General features: G+C 49.6%; 1 protein-coding gene across 2 annotated transcripts in view; it reads left to right on the top strand.

The window, feature by feature from the left end:
* FBXO10 (F-box protein 10) overlaps positions 1-24707 on the top strand; it is a 53740-nt gene that overhangs the window by 26211 nt on the left and 2822 nt on the right. For both annotated transcript variants that reach the window (XM_084778126.1, XM_084778125.1), the window contains exons 3-10: positions 820-1653; positions 9274-9423; positions 11255-11391; positions 14555-14625; positions 16381-16533; positions 17846-18109; positions 19430-19743; positions 20927-21108. In XM_084778126.1, coding sequence (XP_084634252.1) covers positions 820-1653; positions 9274-9423; positions 11255-11391; positions 14555-14625; positions 16381-16533; positions 17846-18109; positions 19430-19743; positions 20927-21108 — 2105 coding nt within the window. The remainder of the gene's footprint in view (positions 1-819; positions 1654-9273; positions 9424-11254; positions 11392-14554; positions 14626-16380; positions 16534-17845; positions 18110-19429; positions 19744-20926; positions 21109-24707) is intronic.

Here is a 24707-nt window from a genome sequence, read left to right as displayed (position 1 = left end):
GGGGTAGGGGTGGGGAGGTACAAACAGGAAAAACTCCTACATGTTAGTGATGTAGCCCAGCTGCTAAGCAAGGCCTCTCGTCCTTTCAGAGGCTTGCAGAAGTCCAGCTCAGATCCCATCCAGAGCTCTCCCCGACATTGTATCCCCTAGATTAGAGTGTCCCTCCGTCTCCCTCCCGGCTCCATTGCTGTGTCAGTTCCATGTCACACTGCAGCTTCTCACCTCCTCTTGCACGTGAGGCAAGTGCTGTACCCCTGAGCCGTGTCCCCAGCCTTCCCTCCCTTCCAGTCCACTAAAAAGAAAATAAGGGAGGGGGGAGCTTCAGTCCTCACTAAGCATTTCAAGAGTATTGGAGAACTTATTTACGACTTGAAATACATAGGTGGGCCCTGCTGTGGGGTGTGGCTTTCTCTTCCACTGTCCCTTAGAATGAGAAGGATGCAACAATTGGCAGTTTGTCCTGTGCCCCTTTGATGTGGACCTACACCCCAGTTCCTCTGAGTGGCAGCTGGACATCCCAGGCTTTTTTGTCTTTCGAGACAGGGTTTCTCTGTGTAGCCTTGCCTGTCCTGGACTTGCTTTGTAGACCAGGCTGGTCTCGAACTCACAGCGATCCCCCTGCTTCTGCCTCTGCCTCCCGAGTGCTGGAATTAAAGGCGTGCGCCACCACTCCCAGCTTGACAACCCAGACTTTTAAAGAAGGAGAGGAGGTGAAACCAAAGGCCTTGTTGCCTCTGCCCTCCTTGAAGAGTAGCTCGGGCGATGACCATAAAAGCAAAGTGTAGGCTGCTGACATGTCTTCTCCTTCTTGTCCCCCAGACCACTTCAGGTCACATCCAGTTTGACAACTGCAACTTTGAGAATGGGCACATCCAAGTTCATGGCCCAGGGACCTGCCAAGTGAAATTTTGTACCTTCAAAAACACGCATGTATTTTTGCACAATGTGCCCTTATGTATGTTGGAAAACTGTGAGTTTGTGGGCAGCGAAAACAACTCTGTGACTGTCGAGGGCCACCCGTCAGCAGATAAGAATTGGGCCTACAAGTACCTGCTGGGACTGATCAAGTCCTCTCCCATCTTGCTCCCTGCCGAGGACAATGAGTTTTTAATGTCCTTGGACTTAGAGAGCCGGGACCAGGCCTGGAGTCAAAGGACCTGTGACATTGTCATTGAGGGCAGCCAGAGCCCTACAAGCCCGGTCTCCAGCTCTCCAAAGCCAGGCTCCAAGACTGGCTCCCAGGAGGTGGAGGTAGGCAGCGATGGGGAGAGAGTGGCCCAGACTCCCGACAGCAGTGATGGTGGCCTGAGCCCCAGCGGCGAGGATGAGGAGGATGAGCAGCTCACTTACAGACTGTCCTACCAGGTTCGGGGCCCTCGCCCTGTCCTGGGCGGCTCCTTCCTGGGCCCTCCGCTGCCAGGAGCATCCATCCAGCTGCCCAGCTGTCTAGTGCTGAACTCGCTGCATCAGGAGCTGCAGAAAGACAAGGAAGCCATGGCGCTAGCCAGCTCCGTGCAGGGCTGCCTTATCCGCAAGTGCCTCTTCCGGGACGGGAAGGGTGGCGTCTTCGTCTGCTCTTATGGCCGAGCCAAGATGGAAGGAAACATCTTCCGGAACCTAACTTACGCGGTGCGGTGTATACATAATAGCAAGGTACTGTCCCGAGGACCCACACCTCACAGGGTGACTTCCTGTCCCCCATCTGACTTGGATAAGACAAATGTGTTCCGGTTTCCCAGAAAAAGAAATAGAGGCCCAGAGAGGAAAGGAGTCTCACTCAGGGCGTTGAGCACGTTTGAGACAGAGCCCAGGTCTTGCTCCTCAATTCATGTGTGTCATTCTGCATCTCATACATGTTTCCTAGGTGTTTGTAGAAGAAATGAGGTATTTTTTTAAAGCATGGATAAGATTTAGCGAGACATGTTCACTGCCTTCATTTTATTTATATTTATTTTTTAAAGATTTATTTATTTATTATTATGAATACAGTGCACTGCATGTCAGAAGAGGGCACTAGATCACATTATAGATGGTTGTATGCCACCATGTGGTTGCTGGGAATTGAACTCAGGACCTCTGGAAGAGCAGTCAGTGCTCCTAACCTCTGAGCCATCTCTCCAGCCCTGCCTTCATGTTAGACTCCAGCTGAAAAAGGGTTTCTGCGGCCACAGGTGTCTGAGCTGAGTAGGGAGTGTGGTGCAAGTGAGTCGTCTGTGATAGGAAAGGGGGAACATTCCAGAAGCAAGTACATCCCATGCTGGGCTGTTTGTGAGGTTGATTCACCATGGGGCTAGAGAGGTGGCTTTAGTAGTTAAGAGCACTTGTTACTCTTCCAGAGGACTCAGGTTTGGTTTCCAGCACCTACACGGTGGCTTACAGCCATCTGTAACAGCAGCTCCAGGCATCTGAAGCCTCCTCTGAGCCCCTTGGGCACCAGGCATGCACATACATATATGCAAGCAAAACATTCATACGCATAGAATGAAATAAATCTTGAAACACTTGAAAGACAAATCTGTAGCTAGCAAGCAGGAACCGCCTTGCCCAGAGTCTAGAAAGGCAGACTTCACAAAAGAGCAGCCCACCAGCCCACAGTGAATTACTCTCTTGCAAGTAAAGTCATACCAAGGGCTGTGGGACAGCCTCCATATCCACAAAGGGTTTTGAAGGGTGAGCAGGCCACACAAAGGGAAACATCACAGTGCCGTGGGCTTGGGACTCTGATCTCCTTCGTCTCACTGTGATCTGCCTGCACTTGTATGTCGTGGACAGAAGTGGCCCAGCATGGCTCCTCTCGGTGAGGTCTGGGGGCCTGGTTCCATCACCTTAGCAGAAGTGCTCAGGAAACTAGCAAGCATTGCACAGAGTCCAGTATGGGGCTTAAAGGCATCTAGAATGATTATTTACAATCATATTTAATTGTATGTAACCAGGCCCACGGTTTTCTTTGTTTGGTGCTTTTGGTTTTCCCAGACTGGGTTTCTCTCTGTAACAGAGCCCTTGCAGTGCTGAAACTCACTCTGCAGACCAGGCTGGCCTTGAGTTCAACAAGAGATCCATCTGCCTCCGGAGTGCTGGGATTAAAAGCGTATGCCACCACACCCAGCATCTAGGCCCACTTCTATGGACAACTTTAGCTGGTGTTGCCATGAAAACACAAGATTATACTATATTATAAGCAGAAATTTGATTTATTTTTAAAGGACGAGCGCCTAGAATGATGGTGCATATCAGAAATCCTGGTACACGAGAGGCTGAGGCAGGAGGATCACCACAAAGCTCAGGGAGGCCTGGGCTACACAGTGAGGCCTTGTCTCAAAAGGAAGCAAACGCGGAGGGAGGCTAGTTCACCTCCCTGGGTACCGTGGTGAGAGCGTCAGGTCTGCGCCCTCAGAGAGGCCGGTTCTCTTCAGGCAGTTATCGAGGGCGTGGCTGTTGAGTGAAGACTGGCTCTGCTGCCCGTGCTTCCTTGAGGGATGGGTGGTGGAGGTGGTCAGCAACGGCTCCAGGTGGAGAGGACTAGCTTGGTCACGGTGGTGCCTGCCTGTACATCCAGCACTCAGGGGGCTACGGCGGGAAGAGACCAGGCCATGGCCAGTCTAAGCTGTGGGGCTGGGTCCTAACCTGAAAGAAAGAAAGAAAGAAAGACGGAAGAGAAAGGAGAAGTAAACCTGGTTTGTAGCAGGTACATAGTAAGCCTTTTTAAAGGCAGTGACAGTCCAGTTGAGAGGTTCTCTGATAGATTGCCAGGGGTGTGGCCCAGGAACCCAGAATGAGGGCACCTGGCCCAGCCTCAAGGAGTCAGGACAGATCTCCTAAAGGAGCGCCATTGGCTCAGACTGCAGGAGCAGTAAGAGTTGGCAGGTAAAGACTCACACTATAAGAAGTGAGTGAGGGGGCTAGAGAGATGGCTCAGTGGTTAAGAGCACTGACTGCTCTTGCAGAGGTCCTGAGTTCGATTCCCAGCACCACATGGTGGCTCACAACCATCTATAACGTGATTGGATGCATACTGTATACATAATAAATAAAATTAAAAAAAAAAAAGAAGTGAGTGAGAAGGCCTAGAGTCACACACTTGGAGTCGTGGGTTCCTCAGCAGCCCCAGTGGGAAGGGAGCGTGTGTGCCAGGTGGAGTCTGGAGAGGGAGGCAGGTGGCACTGCAGCGGTTGGAATTCTGGAGCATGGCTGAGAAGCACGGAGGAGCCTTGCGGTCAGATCTGCCTCAGAAAGCTCACTCTGGGGGCCCAAAAGATGGGAAGGGAAGGGAACAAGGCTGGAGGGAAGTAACTATGGTCCAGAGATGGGGGGCAGGGGGAGGGTAAGCGCTGTGGGAGCCGGACGTGGTGGCACACGTCTTTAATCCCAGCATTCGGGAGGCAGAGGCAGACGGATCGCTGTGAGTTCGAGGCCAGCCTGGTCTACAAAGTGAGTCCAGGACAGCCAAGGCTACACAGAGAAACCCTGTCTCGGGGGTGGGGGGGGGGAGAGGAAGTGCTGTGGGAAGGAATAACCAAGAACTTGAACTTGAAGCCTAGATTTTTAGCCTGTTTGCACAAGGCAGTGGAGGAAGCGAAAGACCAGCTTAGCTCTGGGCATGCTGAGTTGCAACACTTAACGACATTCAGGCTGGAGCGTGGAGGTGTGTGCCGACTTGCTGGGCACACGTGGGTGCTGTCGCTGTGCATGCGAGCTGTGGTTGGGAATGTGAGCAAGGACAGACAGGAACTCACACAGCCTTAACTGTAGCCACAATGCATGGTTGTCCTGGGAGACATTTGGCAGGAGTTATGTGGCCAGAGCGTCCTTGTTAGTTTCTAGCAAGAAACCTAGAAACTGATTTTCAGGGATTTTGACTGAAAAGGAAAAAAAAAAAATTCAACGTGTGTTTGGAAGTCACCATTATGGACACAAGCTGGGGTTGTGGGTGGGAGTGTGGGCCTTGCCAGGCAAGTTCCTGAGTTGGGGCAGGTCAAGGTCTTGATCACTGGCCAGAGGGCTCCCACTTCCCTGGCCCTAAAATATCCCAGCAGCGTGACAGGTGGCAGAGTGGCCTGGTTGCTTGGGACAGCATGAAGCCAGTGTTTTGTGTCGGCTGTAATTCCTAGTTGGAAGTCGGGTATACTGTGTATGGAAGTGGGCACACCTTTGTGGTCTTCCGGGGGGTCAGACTTGGCAGGAATCGAGCTGGTGTGGGTGATGGTGGCATTGGGGACTGGCCGCTGGATCGTTCGTTTGCACCTGCTCCTCCCAGAGGTCCCTCTCTCTGCTGTCACCCTCCCACTCCTGCAAGTGACTGCTCAGGAGAGCCTGGCCGTGACAGAGGTCTCTGTTGCTGTGCCTCATCCTGGTCTGGGTAGGCAGTATGTTTGGGTTTGGGAAAGACCCTGGGTGTCATCCTTTCTTACCCCTAGCACTAGGGCCTTTCCTCACGATCTGAGCCCAAGCTGAGTCTCCTCCAACTGCTTCCAAGTTACAGACAGGGCCTTGAGTCCTAGGCCACCTGTCACCAAAATATCCCTGGGACATCTGTTAAAATATTTGGGTTCTTAAGTTCGTGTGAAAGTCAGACCCCACTCTCTACTCAGTTGTGGAGAATGTCCTGTCCATTGGCTAGTTCTGATTAGGGGTTCGAAGTTTACTGCATGTATTGTCCTTGACTGGTGCCATAGTTTGAGCAGGACCATGTCCCCTGGATGGGGAGGCCTGGTGGCACTCAGAGGAAGGATAGCAGGCTACCAAGAAGAGACTTGATACCCTATGAGCATATACAGGGGGAGGAGGTCCCCCTCAGTCACAGTCATAGGGGAGGGGAGTAAGGAGAAAGTGGGAGGGAGGGAGGAATGGGAGGATATAAGGGATAGGATAACAAGATGTAATATGAATAAATTAATAAAATATATTTTTAAAATTCCATTTAAAAATGAAAAAAAATTTGGTTTCTTGTGTCCCACAACAAAGGATGGAACCAGGGACACATAGTTGGACATAAAAAGGATATGCTGCAGAAGTGCTGGGCCAGGACCACGAGAGTCTTGATAGGTCGTTCGTGTTGTCCCGCCTGTCCCATCTCTGTGTGTGGTGGGGCGTTTCCTGAGTGCATTCTGTTGTATGAACCCCAAGTGGGGAAGAGCGACTAGTCTTTTTGTCAGCCACCTGCCATGCCCAGGGGTAAAGCTGGCTTTTGTTTTCCTGTTCTTCTCATCCCTGAGAGTCCTGGGGTGTGTTGACCTGACCCCATTACTTAAGGCAAGTTCTGTGGAAAGCTAGTCCACAGCAGGTGTGCCGGCTAGTTTTCTGTCCACTTGACACAAGCTAGAGTCATCAGAGAGGAGGGAGCCTCAGATAATAAAAGGCCTCCTCAGGTTGGGCTGTTGGCAAGTCTGTAGGGCACTTTCTTCATTAGCAATTGATGAGAGAGGGCCCCACCTACTGTGGGCGGTACCATCTCTGTGTTGCTGGTCCTGAGTTCAACAAGAAAGCAAGCTGAGCAAGCCATGGAGAGCAAGCCAGTAAGCAGCACCCCTACACGGTCTCTGCATCAGCTCCTGACTTCAGGCTCCTGCCGTGTTTGAGTTCTTGTCCTGGCTCCCTTTAATGATGGACTATAGTGTGGAAGTGTAAGCCAAGTAAACCCTTCCCTCCCCAACTTGATTTGGGGTCATGGTGTTGTCACAATGGGCAAGCTGCCTTACTCTGAGGGTTAGCCTGTTTGCCCCAAGCCTGTCCTGTTCTGTTATACTGTGGTAGAGTTTGTGAGACACAATCTTACTGTGTAACCACAGCTGCTCTCCAATTCATACAGATCCTCCTGCCTCTGCCTCCCAAGTGCTGGAATTACAGGGGTGTTCCTTCCTCCACACCCAATTCTGCTAGAATTGTACTGTAATGATCATTTGTCTTAACATAATTATTTTAAACAATATGAATGTGTTTATAGGTATTATGTATAAGAAATTACAGCGGGTAACACATTTTTTAAAAAATATATGGGAGCTACATTGTTGAAAGAAACTTTTTGGGGAGGCTTTGAGACAGGGTCTCTCTGTGTAGCCTTGGCTGTCCCAGACTCACTCTGTAGACCAGGCTGGTCTCGAACTCACAAAGATCCGCCTGCCTCTGCCTCTCGAGGGCTGGGATTAAAGGCGTGCGCCACCATGCCCAGCTTTAAAGAGATTGCATAACATCTAAATTCCAGACACTTTCATTGAAGTATTAGTAGCCTTTGCATACCAGTGACTACACCAAGAAAGACTCACAGTTAAAAAGAGCAGGCTTTTAAAAACAAAAACAGGGGCTGGAGAGATGGCTCAGAGGCTAAGAGCACTGGCTACTCCTCCAGAGGTCCTGAGTTCAATTCCCAGCAACTACATGGTGGCTCCCAACCATCTATAATGTGTTCTGATGCCTTCTTCTGGCCTGCATGTGTACAAGCAGGCAGAGCACTGTATTCATAATAAATAAATAAATCTTAAAACAAAACAACAACAACAAAAACCAGAAGAAAAAAAAACCCAAATTTGTTTGTGTGCGCACATAAGTGCATGTGGGGTATATGTGCAGATGTGGGTTGAATTCGGGCCCTATTTTTCATGCAGCAAGCACTTCACTGACTAAGCTGTTTCCCCATCACTTAACTAATTTTAAAAAAATATTTTTCCTTAGCTAATATTTGCTTCCTGCTTTTCTTTTGTTTGAGATCTCACCACATAGCCCAGGCTGACCTCCAGTCTCCCAACTTTCTTCCCTGCCTCCCCAGTGCTCGGATTAAAGCATGTATCCCCATACTCAGCTTTAATAAAATAATACTTTTTAAATTAAGAATTGGCCTTGGGGGGCTGGAGAGATGGCTCAGAGGTTAAGAACACTGTCTGCTCTTACAGAGGTCCTGAGGTCAAGTCCCAGCAACCACATGGTGCCTCACAACCATCTGTAATGAGACCTTCTTCTAGTCTGCAAGTGTATATGCAGGCAGAACATTGTATACATAATAAATAAATAAATCTTTAAAAAATAAAAAATAAAAGAGAGTTGTCCTTGGGCCAGAAGTGGTGGCACATAGCTGCAGTTCCTGGCACCTGAGAGTCATGAGTAGCCATGAGTTCAGGTGAGGGGTGTGTCTCTGTGACAGTGTTGCCTGGTAGGTGCAAGGTCCTAATTTGAGCCTCAACACTGCAAGAATAAAACAGTAGGTCTTGGTTTCATAAATAGCAGGGAGGAGGTGAGGAGAACCCTTAGGCACTGTCCTGAGCACTGCTGTGTGATCAGCACTGCTGTGGGCAGGTGGGTTTGGGGGAAGGTTCAGTGGGAGGTACAGCTCTGGAACGGATTGCATTCGGAGTTACCGTGGCTGGGGATGCTAGGGATGAAATGCCAGGTTCAGTCCACAGCACCATACGCTGTGTGGTGGTGCAGCTCTGCTATTGCAGGGCTAGGGAGCCAGAAGCAGGCAGGTCCCTGGAGCACAAGGCCACTGTTGGCTACAGAGTGAGTCTGAGGTCAGCCTGGGCTCCATGACACTGTTAAAATGGACCTCAAGAACATGAAGTTCAAAGACCACTTGGCCTGTGTCTCTTCATCCCAGCATCTAGTCATGAGGCTTCTGTGACTTAGTAAAGACCCAGCGTGAAGTAAGGAGCCCACAGGGCAGGGCCACACTGGATAAGGGAGACTGTGTCCTCTGAAGCAGAGAGTGGGAAGATGGGGTGCACAGAGAGATGCTCACCCCTTTAACCAACTGAGAACTGTTGGATCCACGTGGGAAGGACTTGCATGTTTTTCTTATAGAGCTTATTATTATTACTACACATAGTGTATGTATGCATGTGTAAGTGTGTGCACACGTGTGAGTGTGCACGCATGTGTGAGTGTGCATCTGTGTCCCTGCAAGTATGTGTCTGTGAGTGTGTGAATGTGTGTGAATGTGTCTGTGAGTGTGTGAATGTGTGTGAATGTGTGCGTGAGAGTGTGAATGTGGGTGAATGCGTTCATGAGTGTGTAGGGGGGTGGATGGGTATGTTTGTGAGTGAGTGTGTGTGTTTCTGTGAATGTGTGTGCGTGCGCATGTGCGTGTGTATACACACACCACAGCATGGGGGTGGAAGTCAGAGAACTGCTATGGGGAGTTGGTTCTCTCCTTCTACTATTTGGGCCTTAGGAATTGAACTTAGGTTGTCAGGCTTGTGAGAAAGTACCTTTACCCACTAAACCGTCTGCCCTGATAGCTTTTGAGCATCCTTTGACCAAAGTGTTTTCCCCCTCTCTTCTGTCTAGATCGTCATGCTCAGGAATGACATCTACCGCTGCCGGGCGTCAGGCATCTTTCTCCGACTGGAGGGTGGAGGCTTGATTGCCGGCAACAACATTTACCACAATGCAGAGGCTGGCGTGGACATTCGGAAGAAGTCTAATCCACTTATCCTGGTACTCTTCCCTGCTCTGCTGCTGGTCAGCGTGGGGCTCTTGCTTTTTAGAAACCTTGTCTGAGGATGTTTAAGTATTTCAGGTTTGTGCCTGCCCATCTCTGCGTGTCCTCACAACTCTCTTCCTAGTGTATTAGCGGTGACCATGTTAGCCTGGACAAGGAAATTTCTCAGGGCCTCCTCAGAACACACACACACACACACACACACACACACACACACACACACACACACGCTTTGAAATTGATTCTAGTAAAGAGATGCCATCTGCCCTAAATGACACATGAATCTAAAAACAAAAATCTAATCAGTCCGTTCTTTGGAGAAAAGCACAGGTATACTTTACCCTCGGGCGGCTTTGTAGAGATGAGGGCATATGGAGTTTGGCTCTGTTTTACTGTTAGGGAGTTGGTTAGAAGATACAGGCAGATTCTCTTGCAATTCAATGTGGCCTTAAACTTACTACGTAGCTGAAACTTGAAGTCTTAATCCTCCTGCGTCCCCCTCCCAGCTGGGGGGGATTACAAGCATGGCTTATAGTTTGTGTTTTACCAGCATGAAAATTACATAAAATCCTCAAATCTAGGCCTGGGGAAATGGCTTAGTTGATAACGTGCATGCTTGCAACTATGAAGTCCTGCATGTTCAGGAAGAGCCGAGGACAAGGGGATGCCGGCTTAGTCCTGGCTCAGGGACAGGTGGCAGGGAGGTATGCCACATGTACCTACCTGCCTCTCTAAGCTTTTCAGCCTTCCCAGGGACATCCCGTGAGCTGGCCAGCTCCTTCGGAGATCTTGAAAGAGAGCAAAAGTTAGGGAGTTTGTAGCGTTGTAATCTGCTGTGCTGGTTACCTCTTAGTGTACAAAGTCAACAAGGACAGCCAGGGCACGTGGGTAGGGAAAGACTTAGCAGTAGCAGGCATGGGATTTATTCAGGGGACTTTGTAGATATTCGTGGAGGAAACACTTTAGGGATGGGCGCATGCTTGGGCATGCTCAGTTAAGGATGCGATCTAGTTTAAGATCATAATTTAAGAAGGAAAGATAGGGAGCACACTTTTGGATACACCTGGGTCAAGGTCATGGAACACATGTCCAACAGGTCAAAATGATGGACAGAAACACCTGGACATGATTTGACTTTGTCAGAGTCGTAGCTGAGGATAAAGGGGAAAGAAAGTACTTGAAATGTGCATTAATATAGGAATTTTCCTGTCTCAGTCAATGGCTAATAACAAGATATGTTTTTAGGTCTTTGTGACATCATTGTTTTGTTGGTTTTGGTTGGTTGCTTTGGGTTTGAGCTTCAGAGTTTTTGAAATAGGGGCTTGTTATATAGCTCAAGCCAGCCTTGAGCTTGGGATCCCTTAGTGCTGGGACCCCTGCTATGACCACGCTGGGCAACCTGGCACTATTTGGAAGAGTCTGTGATCTCAGCACTGGGGAGGCAGAAACAGGCCGACTCCTGGGGCTCTCGTACTGAATCTGTGCCCTTCCCTGAGGGGTGGGCACAAAGGGCCAAGTTGGTGTGGCCTGGCTGGATGATGCTGTACTGGGGGTGGGAGACTCTGGAGAGGCTTAGACACTGCATCGCCTCCTGCCTTGAAAAGCAGCACAAGGCCCCACAGCCATAGCCCAAGGCTGCAGGGAGGACACCTTCATCCCGACATCCTACCTACTGCTCGCACGCGCACACCTGGGCAAGGAAGGCAGCTAGGGAACTTCTGGTGATGGTCTTGTAGCGGTTGTGTCCCTCCTGGGTCAGCTGTGAGGCCGTACTCAAGCATCCTGCTTCCTCCAGATTTGTTTCCCAAATCTCACTTTCGCTTGCAGTGCAACCAGATCCACCATGGTCTTCGATCTGGCATTGTTGTCCTCGGCAACGGGAAAGGCGTCATCAGGAACAACCAAATCTTTTCGAATAAGGAAGCCGGCATTTATATCCTGTACCACGGAAACCCAGTCGTGAGGTAGGCACTACCCTGGCACAGGCTACCTCTCCTTTGTGTCTTTCTTCCACTTGAAAGCCTATTTGCCAGCAAAAGAGCTTCCATCCATAATCCCAGCCCAGGAGCCCCACTGCCCTGGGCTTCCTGTCTTCTCTGCCACTTAGCTGTGTGCAGGTGTTCTGTTTGGCAGACACTGGCACATACTTCTAATAGAGATTACAAAGGCCAAGAAGCGCCTGCTGCTGCTCCTCAGGAGCTTACTCTAGTGTGGAAGAAGACTGAATTTAACCCCAGGGCTCACATGGTAGGAGGCGAAAACCAACTGTTGCAGGTTATCCTCTGGCCTCTCTATATGTGTGCTGCGGTACATGTGGCTCAGATACAGACACACAGTGAATGAGTGAGCGACTGAATGGATGAATACGTGAGCGCATGCTGTGATCGTTGTGCGCTGTAGGGCTTCAGGGGGAAGGGAGGGGCAGTGCTGGGTGTCTCTGCAGTAGCGTGGGGCAGACCGAGAGGCACCATCGGTGCGGTCAGGAGGAAGGACTAAGAGCATGGAGGAAAGGCCTTTCCCTGGAAATACCATTCAAGTTGACTTGAGAGCTCATGGAAGAAAACTCGCTCTGCATGCAGCAGCAGACCCTAGAAGATTGTCTTCCACACTAAGGAAGGAGAGGAGGAAGAAGAGGAAATAGGGCGGGACTTGCACTCTTATGGAGCTGTAGCAGCCATTCCTAGGAACAAGAACAGTAAGAGGAGGGCTGGAGAAATGGCTTAGCGGTTGGGAGCACTGACTGTTCTTCCAGGGGATCCAGGTTCAATTCCCAGCACCCACACGGCAGCTCACACCTGTCTGAAACTTTCAGTTCCAACTGAAATCCTCACATAGACATACACACAGGCAAAACACTGATGCACATAAAATAATAAATAAATAAATAATAAAAAAATAGAACAATAAGAGTAGAGGTGACAGAGCAGCATAGAGCCAGGGCTCCTCAGCAAGAGCAGCAAGCACTCAGCCATCTCTTCTGCCCCAAATCAGGGTTTTAAAATTGAAGCTGTCTCAGTAAATCATTGCCCTATGGCACTGTAGCGTGACCTTCTTCTATACCCACGTCTTTACCTTCCGTCTTTGCCGTGCAACATAAGAGTGGAAAGAAGTGGCAGAAAGCCTTGGACTGATGGAGTCAGGCCTATGTCAACCTAGCCAAGGAGGGTGGACTATAAGATTTGGGGCAGAAGTGTCAGTGTTTTAGGAAAGCAGCTGGCATCGGTGTGTAGCAGGCATGCTCTGAGGTGCTTTCCCTTGCACTTTTCCATAGGAGTTTTTTTTTTTAATGTTGTGTGGTGCTTACCTGTGTCACTTGGGGAAATTCCAGGTCATATCCATGTTATTGTACCATGGATATGGTACAATTTTTTAATCTAGTCCTACTACCTTTACGCAGATAGCATCCTAGTGCTAAAAATGCTGACACAAGCATAATACACTTGTGTCATAGAACACTTGGCATGTCCTAGGAAACCATTAAAGAGTTGTGAGCGAAGACTCACAAGTCAGGGTTACAGTTTTTAATAACACAGTCCTCCTGAGAGGACAGGCAGGGCTTTTATTCCTCCGTGTTTCTTTGGTTCAGGAGGTGGGGGCAGGGGAGAGGACACAGGAGGAATCTGAAACTGCCAACCGAGGCACCACAACACTGAGAGGTGTAGCGCTCTGGTTATTCTAAGAAAGCTTGGCACAGCATCCTGGGAAGTCTTAATGCTGCCAAGACTTGCCCAAGACACATGTACCATATTAAATTATTTTTTTATTCACCTGATATAATTATTGTCTCAGAGGCTTACTGTCTCTGTCTGCTAGCCTAGGCCTAGTCCTGGAAGCTTCTAGCCTCTGTCCAATCTAATCTAGTCCTAGAATGTTTTCAGCTTCTGAGATTTACTGTTGAATGAGTTGACCCTTTTTAGTTCTTTCTGAACTCTGGCTGGCTGGCTCCACTCAGCTTTTCGGGCGCAAACTCCTCTCCAAGCTGACTGACTCAATCTGGCTTCTCTCACTTTCTCACTGAATAGCTCTTCTTGGCCTCAAACTAACTCTAGCAATCTGGTCTAGTCTTCTGCTCCTTCTCATTCTCTGGCTCGCTCTGTCCTCACTTGTGTCTAGTTTGTTCTCTCTTCAGTCTGTCTCTGCAAAACTCTCCCGGTAAAAACTGCCTCTGCCACGAACTCAACTCCACTGCACTGCCTCTGAGCTCACTGGCTCAACCAAACTGCTTGAACAGAACTGACTAGCCCCAGAAATCTGCATGCCTCTGTCTCCTGAGTTCTGGGATTAAAGGCATGTACCACCACAGCTGGACCTAAGCTTTTCTTTGCCTGAAGCAGGCTAGCCTCAAGCTCAAAGATCTGCTTACCTGTGTCTCCTGAGATTAAAGGTGTGTCTGCATCCCAGGCAGATCACATAGGCTTTTTTGAAGGTCTTTGGAGGTGATCTCTTGCCAGAGCCGCCATGTTCTGAATTAAAATTCCTCTACGGCACTGTGGCGGCATGTGTGTAAATGGTATGTGTGTTGACTGGTGCAGCGCAGAAACGCCACAGAGAGCTGGATAGCACTGCGCTTATATCCCAGAGCTGTGAGTTTAGTTTTGGGTCAGGCTATCCCAGGGACAGCCAGGGATTTCCAAGTGCCTGGATTAAGGGATTTCAGAAGGTGGCTGCTCCCTGTGAACTTGGGCCCCTGGGAAGCCTACTGAGTAAGGCAATGGGGCCCAGTGTGATGGGTCCGTGAGTAAAAGCACCTACTATGTAAGCTGGACAGCCTGAAATTGATCCCTGGAACCCACAGAGGAAGGACAGAACCAACTCCGAAACGTCATGCATGCTGTAGCACACGTGCACTTGCACGTATACTTACACAAATAACATTTTTGAAAGGTTTTCTTTTCTTTTCTTTTTTTCCTTTTGTTTTTTCAAGACAGAGTCTCTCTGTGTAGCCTTAGCTGTCCTGGACTGGCTTTGTAGACCAGGCTGGCCTCCAATTCACAGCGATCTGCCTGCCTCTGCCTCCCAAGTGCTGGGATTAAAGGCGTGCGCTACCACTGCTCGGCTTTGGAAATGTTTTAAAGGAACAACATTGGTGCCTTGGTCTCACGCCTCTCCCTGTCTCTTCTGTTTTAGCGGAAACCACATTTTCAAGGGACGCGCGGCTGGCATAGCAGTGAATGAGAACGGCAAAGGCCTCATCACAGGTATACGCTAGGGGAGTGCTGCATAGCCAGCCAAGGCAGGTGACAGCCAAGCCTCCCCTGCCCCCCCCACCCCTACCCCCGCCGGCATCAGCACCCCACCAGCTTCAGGCCCTTAAGCCCCTCCTCCTTTATTTACCCCTGGCCCCCTTCTGTGATTAGCAGGTGGGTATTCAGGGGTGGCAGCTCCATGGGGCCATGCTTTCCGTGGGTTGGGGAGCTGCCGTCTCTGCCAGCCTCTGGCTGACCAGCTCACACTTCCAACTGCACCATGTTTCCTACTTCTGTGTGGGCTTCTACCCGCTCTGCATCTGTCTGCGCACTTCTTACATATCCTTTACATCTCAACACATGCTACCTCCTGAGGGAAGCCTGCCCCAACTCCCCTCAGACACAGAGAGTGCCTACTGTATACGGGACACCTGCTTTGTTGATCACGTTGCAGAAGTTCTTTTTTTTCTTTTTTAAAGGTTTATTTATTTATTTGTGTATGAGTGCTCTATCTGCATGTACACTTGCATGCCAGAAGAGAGCACCAGATCTCATTATAGATGGTTGCGAGCCACCATGTGGTTGCTGGGAATTGAACTCAGGACCTCTGGAAGAACAGTCAGTGCTCTTAACCACTGAGCCACCTCTCTAGCCCCACGTTGCAGAAGTTCTTAGTGCTTTGTCCGTCTCCTGTGGTACCAGGCAAGATTCACACCTGCTTGGTACATCACTGCAGCCTGGGATCTTGATTGCTCATACCCGTCATTTGCCAAATACTTGCAGCTCAGTTGTAGACCACTTTGCCTAGTGCGTGTGTGGCCCTGGCTTAGATCCTAGCATCAATAGGGAGCAAAAAACAAACAAACAAACAAACAAAAAACAAAAAACAAAACAAAACAAATGCCCTTGTCAAGCACAACCATGTGCAGCCCTTGTTTCAGGAACAGGACATGTACCGATAAAGGAAACAGACAACAGCTCTGTTTGCAGGAACTGACAGTTTAGAAGCGAAAGCACGTAAAAGTAAAAGCATTTGTAGACACACAGAAACTGCCCAACATAGCCATCGGCGTAAGGCAAGCGCTTGAGAGCATAGGATCGTGGTAGACTTCTCTTCAACGATGACACGTAATCCAGAAGCTGAGAGATGGAAGGAGTCCAGGAAAACCAGCTCTGTCCGCAAAGCTGCCTGTGGGAATGGACTTTCACACCTAAGCAGGACTGCTTGGAGGGTGGGCTGTGTAAGCACAGGGTGAAAGGTACCAGATAGGCTTGCAGAAGCCAGAAGGGCCCATTGCAGAAGGTCTTGTAAGTACCCCAGTCCCAGGAATCAAGGATGCCTTGCCACTGTGCTAAAGCAGCAGTGTCTAGGCCACCCTTCTGATGTGAGGCTCTTCTACCAAGTCCTGGGGGAGGAGGTAGCTCCCCGGGATGGGGCAGGGCAGTGAGGCCAGAATTCAGGGGCTGAGGCTGACGGCAAGCACATGGGAGGAGGGATTTCTTCCTCATCAGTCTCAAGGCTGCTGGGTAGAGTGGGTGTGGAGACACAGGACTGTGTAAGACAGATGCACACTTTGTCCTTGGGAAAGCAGACGAATCCCTGAAACAACCAGTGGGTGAGCTTCAAGGGGTTGACTGGCAGCAGCGCAGATGTGGGTGTCCTGCTCTGGGTAAGGGTTGGGGAGTTCTCTCTCTTAGCTGTCCTAGGCATCATGGCCTGCGCTGGAGGTGGCTCTTGGGTACTGACCTTTCCATATTTCCCCATAGAAAATGTCATCCGCGAGAACCAATGGGGCGGGGTAGACATCCGCCGGGGAGGCGTGCCAGTCCTAAGGAGCAACCTCATCTGCTTTGGTTACTCAGACGGTGTGGTTGTGGGTGACGAAGGCAGAGGACTGATAGAGGGAAACACCATCTATGGTAAGGAGTGTGTCCCTGGGGCGGTGTTCTGTGGGCCAGCCCACCAGGGAGGCAGAAAGCCAAGGTGTCAGCCCCAAATTAGTGGGTTCTAAGAAGGTGGCCAGCTCCTCAGGGCCTCAAAGACTTCACTTGTAGAATGGACATGGTCTTGCGCCTCTTTTTTTTTTTTTTTTTTTTTTTTTTTTTTTTTTTTTTTGGGACAGGGTCTTGGATGTCCTGGACTCGCTTTGTAGACCAGGCTGGCCTCGAACTCACAGTGATCCACCTGCCTCTGCCTCCCGAGTGATGGGATTAAAGGTGTGCGCCACCACACGTGGCCTGGTATTGCGCCTCTTAGGAAGAGGGGCTCCTCTTCAAGCTCAGAGGTCAGTGAGCAGTGCTCCAGCTCCATGGAAGATGGTAAAAAGCAGGGTGTTGTCTGCTACAAGTGGCCCATGTGAGTTCCACCTCATGGCCAGCTAACTCCTCCCGTCCTTCTCTTTCAATACAAACAATTGGAAAATTAACAGAAAAATATTAATTACATAAAATACTGTTCTTGCCATGTGACATTTAAGCAAAACCTTACCCTTTCTGGACTGTATCAGATAATATCTGTAGCTAGGGGTTATTCAAGCCTACCTCTGTTCATTGTCACATTTAACCTTCAAGACTGCCTTGTAAAGGGTGTTATTAACCCAACCTAAAGATGAGGACACTAAGCCAGGCGTGGTGGCGCACACCTTTAACCCCAGCACTCGGGAGGCAGAGGCAGGCAGATTGCTGTGAGTTTGAGGCCAGCCTGGTCTACAAAGCGAGTTCAAGACAGCCAAGATAACATTGAGAAACCCTGTCTCAGGGAAAAAAAAAAAAAAGAAGAAGAAGAAGATGAGAACACTAGCCAGGCAGTGGTTGCACATGCCTTTAATCCCAGCACTCAGAAAGCAGAGGCAGGGGGATCCCTCTGAGTTTGAGGCCAGGACAGCCAGAGCTACACAAGGACACCCTGCCTTGAAAACAAACAAACAAACAAAAAAAAGATGAAGACACTGAAGCACACTGGTTCAGTAACTCACTCAGGGTCACAGCTAGGAAGTGGCAGGGCTGGGGTTTACACCGAGCCTGCTCCCTTGCAGCGCCGTTGGTGCCCCCTTTGCGGGTTCTCAGAGCTCGTCACACCCTGAGGAATGACACTAGCTTGTGAGGTGACTTGGTCATTGTCCCTTGAGTGGGAAGCAGAAGCCCATAGCCAGAGCTGTGAGGGGCCTTGCGAGGTACTTTTTGCTTCACCTGTTCTCGGGTGTCAGTAACAGGCGCTTTCCCCCTGTCCCAGCTAACAAAGGCTGTGGCGTGTGGATGATGTCCTCTAGCCTGCCCCACGTCACCAGCAATCATGTGAGCTATAATGGCCTGTACGGGGTGGCAGTGTTCAACCAGAAAGATGGCGAGTTCCCCGGAGGCCACGGGGCCCAGGAGAACTTCAGTGAGGACGGGGATGCCATCCTCTGGGAGACAGAGCTGGAGAAGGAAGATGACCCGCTGCGCCGGCCTGTCACCATAGCGCTTGTGGAGTCCAACAGTATTAACCACAACGGAGGTGAGCGGCCCCCAGCCCTTCCACGGCTCCCACTGTCCTGGGTCTCTCAGTGCTCTGTCCCAACTTGTCCTTCTAGCCTCACTGGCTACTTTTTGTCCACTTACTGAATAACTGAGCTCCTGAACTTTTCCGGAAACTCAAATCCATTTCTTCTTAGCTCTGCCCCACTACTCCACTGATGTGTTTCTTTCGCCTGGAATTCACCTTCTCCCTGGACATCGAACACCAGCAAGGACTTTCTAACTTCCTAAAACATACCCTCTTCGTCCTCTCGTCATACCCAGTGGTTTTTGGGTTTCTTTGTTTGTTTTTGTTTTCTGGTTGGTTTTTGTTTTGTTTTGAGGACGGGGTTTCTCTGTGTTAACCTTGGCTGTCCTGGACTCACTTTGTAGACCAGGCTGGCCTCGAACTCACAGTGATCTGCCTGCCTCTGCCTCCCGAGTGCTGGGATTTCAGGCGTGCGCTACTGTGCCTGGTGCAACATGGGTTGTTAAAGGTCTTCGTTGCCTTTATTTCCTAAGTATATTTTTATATTTTTATTTTATGTGTATGAGTGTTGAGCCTGCATGTATGTCTGTGTAACACATTCATGCCTAATGCCCATGAGCATCAGCTGAGGGTATCAGATCCCTCTGGAACTGCAGTTACAGGTGGTTGTGAGCTGTCATGTGGGTGCTGGGATTCAAACCCAGGAGACCAATAAGAGCAACAAATGCTTTTAACCACTGAGCCATCGTTCCACGCCCCTCCCAGTGACAGGTTTTATGGGATTGGGCTCTCGAGTGGAGTAAAAGGAGAGATTCATGGGCCCTGCAAGGCGCTTTCCTCTGGAGTGACTTTGACTGGTGAGATCAGCTGCCCCAGGGGAATGTGTTTGGCAGCATGCCCTCGTGGAGGACTTCCCCAGGGGAATGTGTCTGGTAGCACCCCCCCCACCCCCCCCATGGAGAACTTCTTTCGTGAGGCCCTGCTGCCTGGTAGCACAGGCTGAGGTGACTCATCCGAGTTGGGGAAAATAGTTTGGATGCCACCAAGAGGCTGGCTCAGACTGCTGTCTTCCACACTGTCCCCTCCCAGTGCTGTTTCAACCCTTTTACTTTTACTGCCCTCCCCCCCATCCTGCCACTAATGGAAAGAGGCTGTAGGAGGCCTGGGGACTAAGACTAAGGAGTCCTCTTACAGCCTGTGTCCCTGGGCCACCTTATCAGGGACTTAGTGCTTCCTCCCTGCCGTCCCGGAGTGCACACTTAAGGCTAGGCTGCTCCTCCCGGCTGGCACCATCAGGGTTAACCTACGCTCTTCCGCTTCCACACTCTGTAGCATCAGGACTCTTTGTCCAGAGCAGTGAGGCGCTGCAGGTCATCACCAACGTCATCCATGCCAATGGGGACAGAGGCATCACCATTGTTCAGAGTGGCCAGCTTACGCGAGTGGCCAACAACAGCATCTCCTGCAACCGCCAGAGTGGGGTCAAGGTGGAAGCCCAGTGCAAGGTGGAGCTCCGGGGCAACGGTATCTATGACAATAGAGGCCACGGCATCATTACCAGAGGCGACAGTACTGCTGTTGTGGAAAATGACATCATCGGCAACCGCGGCAGTGGACTGCAGTTGTTGCCCAGGTCTGACACTAAGGTAAGTGTGTGATGTGCGTGATGCAGGGGGCCAGCGGGACTCAGGCCTGGCGTGCGCACTCTGCCGAGAAACAGAACCATCAGCGCTCAGAGCTGTAAGGAGAGTCAGCAGTCAGTGTGGACAGCATGGCTGTACCTCACGGAGGGCAGCAAGGGTGAACAAGAGGTCCTCAGCAGGAAGCCAAGAGTGCCACCTAGATTTGCAAAGCCCGGAGCCTTCTGCCTGTCTTCTTGGTCTCTAGGCCGATGTCTTGATTTTTTTTTCCAGCTCTTTCACTGACAGAATGAGTTTGCATTGGGTGCAGTAGATGCTTGACAGGGGGGAGCATGAAGGCCTTAGCACCCACCATGGTCTGTAAGAGAGTCCACCTTAGCCATTCATACGGCTTGCTGTAACTTTTTTTTTTTTAAAAGGAAGACTCTCTGAATCCCTAGGCTATTTGGGGTGTTCTCTTTTGGACCCTTGGAACACCCTTCACCCCACCCCACCCCCACCCCAGCACTTCCCGGTGCTTCCTGTTTCCTTACCTGTCCTGGCACATGACCATCCGCTCTGAGCACTGTTGAGGGAAAGCGTCACTGTAGAGCCAGCCAGACCCAGCCACTGCGCTAGGGATTTTCCCAGAGGCTCTCAGGTCTGAGCATCACAAATAGCCATGCAAGCAAGGAGGAAAGAACTGGACTCTAGCTTTTTTTGAGACAGGGTTTCTCTATGTCACAGCTCTGGGTGTCCTGGAACTCACTCTGTAGACCAGGCTGGCCTTGAACTCACAGAGCTCCTCCTGCCTCTGCCTCTGCCTCCCAAGTACTGGGATTAAAGGCGTGCGCCACCACTGCCCAGCTAAGAACTGGACTCTTCTGAGCCCTTAGGAATAGGAGCAAGAGAGGCACGCTGTGGCTCAGTTGGCCTGCAAGTAGGCATGGCCTCTGGCATAGCACCCTTCTCTGGTAGACCTTTACAGACTGTCCACAGCTTGGCGCCTGCCTACCCCTTGCAGCCTGTCCGTCAACTCTGGGACACCTGTGGCTCCCCGAGGCTGCCCTCTGTGCCCCACCTCGAGCTCCTCTTGCTCTGTGATGGCCTCTCTAACACACGCCATGGTTTTGTAACAGTGCATCACTTGCCCGGCATCCACCAGTCTGTGGGTCTCTGAAACTTGACAAGCCCTGGCTGCTTCTCCTAGGTACTTAAGAACCGGATCCACTCCTTCCGGGCCTATGGCATTGCGGTGCGGGGCCGTGTGAAGGCCCTGGTGCAGGAGAACATCATCTTCCAGGGCAAGGCCAACAAGACCATCTTCCAGCAGGTCGCAAACAACCGAGAGTGCATCATGCAGAACAACAAGTTCCTGGTCTTCAAGAAGAAGTAAGTGGACCATGGAGGCGGCCATGGGGGTGGGAGGGTGGGGGGGAGTGGCCACGGGGGTGGGGGGCAGTGCTTGGTGTGCGAGCTCAAGGACCGGAGTTTAGATCCCAGCCGGTTATGGTGTCTGTTGAATCTGTTCTTCATTAAGCTGAGTACCGTCGTAGCTGGCCTGGTGCATTGCCTGTGAGTGAGTGGCTGGCTGTTTTCATTCCTTCTTTTAGGTTAGCATACAAAGCCGTGGGTTTTATTATGGGATCTTCATACATGTGTCCTTAGTACAGTGCTCTTCCCACCGCCATCCTTAATCTTCATGCACCTCTCTGCTGCCCTTCCTCTTTCTCCCAAAAATAAATAGCCCCATAGTTCCCTATTCTCTCTCTCTCTCTCTCTCTCTCTCTCTCTCTCTCTCTCTCTTTCTCTCTCTCTCTCTCATTGTTCTGGATAATTTATTTATTTAGTCAGCTTAGTCTGTAAGATAAAGAATACAAACAAAAGTTTGGTGTTGGTGTTATTTTTATAAAACTGTGTTTGTTTCTCTTTATGTCTCTCTTTTTTATTTTTATTCATTTTTTACATACACATTTATATTATTACACATATATACAATAGATTGCCTATAGCAAGAAGAACCATGACCCAATCAGGAATTATGTAAATGTGACATTCTTAGTGTTCTTTATTTCTCTCTTAACCTGGCTATCACACAGATAACTGAGACTCTTTCATATTTGTTTATAAAGCTTTACAATCTTGAGCAGGTTTAAGTCTGTTCTTAACCCTCTATACTGTCCTGACTCCATCTTTGCCAAAATCCCCCAAGTTACTTGTTTTTTAGTTCTTTCTTTGCTCCAGCTGAATCTTCCTCATCTCTCTCCTGCACTTCTGCCTGTGGCTGAATCCTCTACTTTCTCTTCTAACTCCTCCCCCCCTGGCTAGCAGGAAATCCAGTCTTATTCTCTCCCCTGCTCAGTGGTTGGCTGTAAGCTACTTTATTGACATATCAGGAGACAATTGGGGAGCAGAGTTTATATCACATTGAGATAGGAGGTTCTTAGAACAAGGCTTGCAGCCAGATATGGCAATAGAGAGACCAGCATTTGAGTTACACAATAACCTTATGCCTATAGTTTGACATGTGGTTCATGCCTTTAGCCCTAGCACTTGGAGGCTGGTTCAAGAGGATCACCAAGTTTGAGGTCAGCCTGAGTTAAAAAAAAAAAAAGTATGAAGATACATTTTGATACTGTGACTAATATTGTCTCCATTCTTAAGGCCTGAAATTGATTCAAAAGTTGGCAATGTTACTAATTCTTTTCTGTTACCACTTTTTAAAAAAAAAAGATTTATTTATTTATTATTTATACAGTGCTCTGCCTGCATGTACACCTGCAGGCCAGAGGAGGGCATCAGATCACATTATAGATGGTTGTGAGCCACCATGTAGTTGCTGGGAATTGAACTCGTGACCTCTGAAAGAGCAGTCAGTGCTCTTAACTGCTGAGCCATCTGTCCAGCCCTCTGTTACCAATTACCAGTAATTATCTTTACCTTATACATGTTTGGGAATTGAAACCCTGAAAGTTTCAATGAAATTCCAAGTCCATTATTCATCAATAAGTTTTATTGGAATATATAGCCATGTTCACCTGCCGAAATATTGTCAAAGTCTGTCACATACAAGTGCAACACAGTTGTAAAAACAAGACAATATAAACCTAACATATCAACTATCTGGGCCATTTTAGGAACTTTGTAAACGTCTGTTGTAAACAGCAGGGTCTTGAACTTTTCTAGAATGTTCTGAGCTATTTCAAGATGGCCGCTATCTAAATAACTGCTCTTACCTTTAATTAACAAGTATCCAGCCATAAGTAGTACACAGCTCTCATATAGCACCACTAAAACTAATAGCTGGAGGCATAGCTCAGTGGCCCTGTCCCCCAGCACAGCTGAACTCTGTAAGCATCCCTGGCATTACATCATAGCTCTCAGTGACTCTCGAACACAGTTATAACTTTTCCTTCCCATCTGAGCTGACCTATTTTAACTAGGGCTCCATATGAAAAGGATGATGTTCATTACTGCACAAAACACTGTTGTCAGAACCCGAAGTCCTGGTGGAGCAGTTTTCTCCTTCAGCTCTGAGGACCACAGGGGCACACTGGCATGAGTCACTGCTTCCTTCAGGGGCGTGAAGACCACTGTGCTTGAAGTCATCCTGGGCCGGCCCAGAAACTGGCAATTGGCCACTCTGTCTGTGCTCAGAGAGCCAGAGGGCACAGCAGGCCAGGCAGAGGGCTCTGAGGGAAAGCCTCTGCTCCATTTCACCTGTATTCTCTCTTTATTCCTCCCCTGCCCCTCCCAGAAGATCTCTTCCACCCCATTACGTGCCCCCCCTTTTTGTTTTGTTTTGTTTTGTTTTGTTTTGTTTTTTGAGACAGAGTTTCTCTGTGTAGCCTTGGCTGTCCTGGACTCACTTTGTAGACCAGGCTGGCCTTAAACTCACAGCGATCCATCTGCCTCTGCCTCCCGTGTGCTGGGATTAAAGGCGTGCGCCACCACGCCTGGCATCCCTTTTTTTGTGGATGTGCAAAGTGCCTAATGAAAGCAACTTAAGGAAGGAAGGCTTGTTTTACCTCGTAGTTTGAGCATGTGGCATGTCACGGTCACATTGCGTCTGCTGTCAGGAAGCAAATGGATGGATGCTCTTAGGATGCTGCCACCTGCAGTCAAGCTGGGTCTCCTCAGACTTTTCTGGGAACACCCTCCCTCATAGGCACACACATAGATAGGTCTGTTTCCCAGGTGTGACGCTATTCTTGACTTAACTAGAACCCAAATGGCTGGGTCCACCTGTGAGGGATCTTTCCTTAATTAAATCTTTTGAGGTAAGAAGATACATTGTTAATCTGGGCCATACCTTCTGCCCGCAGCTTCTGTAAGGACCCGGGAGAAGAAAGCTTGTGTTCCCTGACTGCTTGCTCTTCCTCTCCCTCTCCCTGGGAAGTCCAGTCCTTCACTGGCCTTAGAGCCGACTGAAGACCAGCTGAGACATCCAGCCTCATGGTCTGACCAACTACTGGAGTTTTGGAATTTCTGTCAGTAGACAGCTATTGCTGGACTAGATGGACCACAGCTTGTAAGCCAGCCTAATAAATCCCCTTTATGTAGAGAGAGACCACAGAGAAATTGACTTTATAGTCATTCCGTTAAGTTCTGTTCCTCTAGTAGACCCTGGTACACTGTGTCACTTCGGTCTAGTCAAGCTGACGTTGAAAATTAACTATCATGGTCTCTTTTCTTCTTTCATGATACCATCCCCCTGTGCACACAAATACACTTGTTTTCTTTTCTTTTCTTTTCTTTCTTTCTTTATTTTGGTTTTTCAAGATTGGGCTTCTCTGTTTAGCCTCGATTGTCCTGGACTCGCTTTGTAGACCAGGCTGGCCTTGAACTCACAGCGATCCGCCTGCCTCTGCCTCCTAGAGTGAGTGCTGGGATTACAGGCGTGACCCCAGCTCACAAATTTAAATCTAGATTCTACACTTGAAATGCGGTATGTGTCTGAGTCTGGCTTCTTGCACCCAATGTGGCTATTT

This window comes from Acomys minous (assembly GCF_964271855.1).
Source record: "Acomys minous genome assembly, chromosome: 1".
NCBI lineage: Eukaryota > Metazoa > Chordata > Mammalia > Rodentia > Muridae > Acomys > Acomys minous.
Note: the sequence above shows the minus strand (reverse complement) of the source record. Positions and strands in the feature narration are given on the sequence as shown.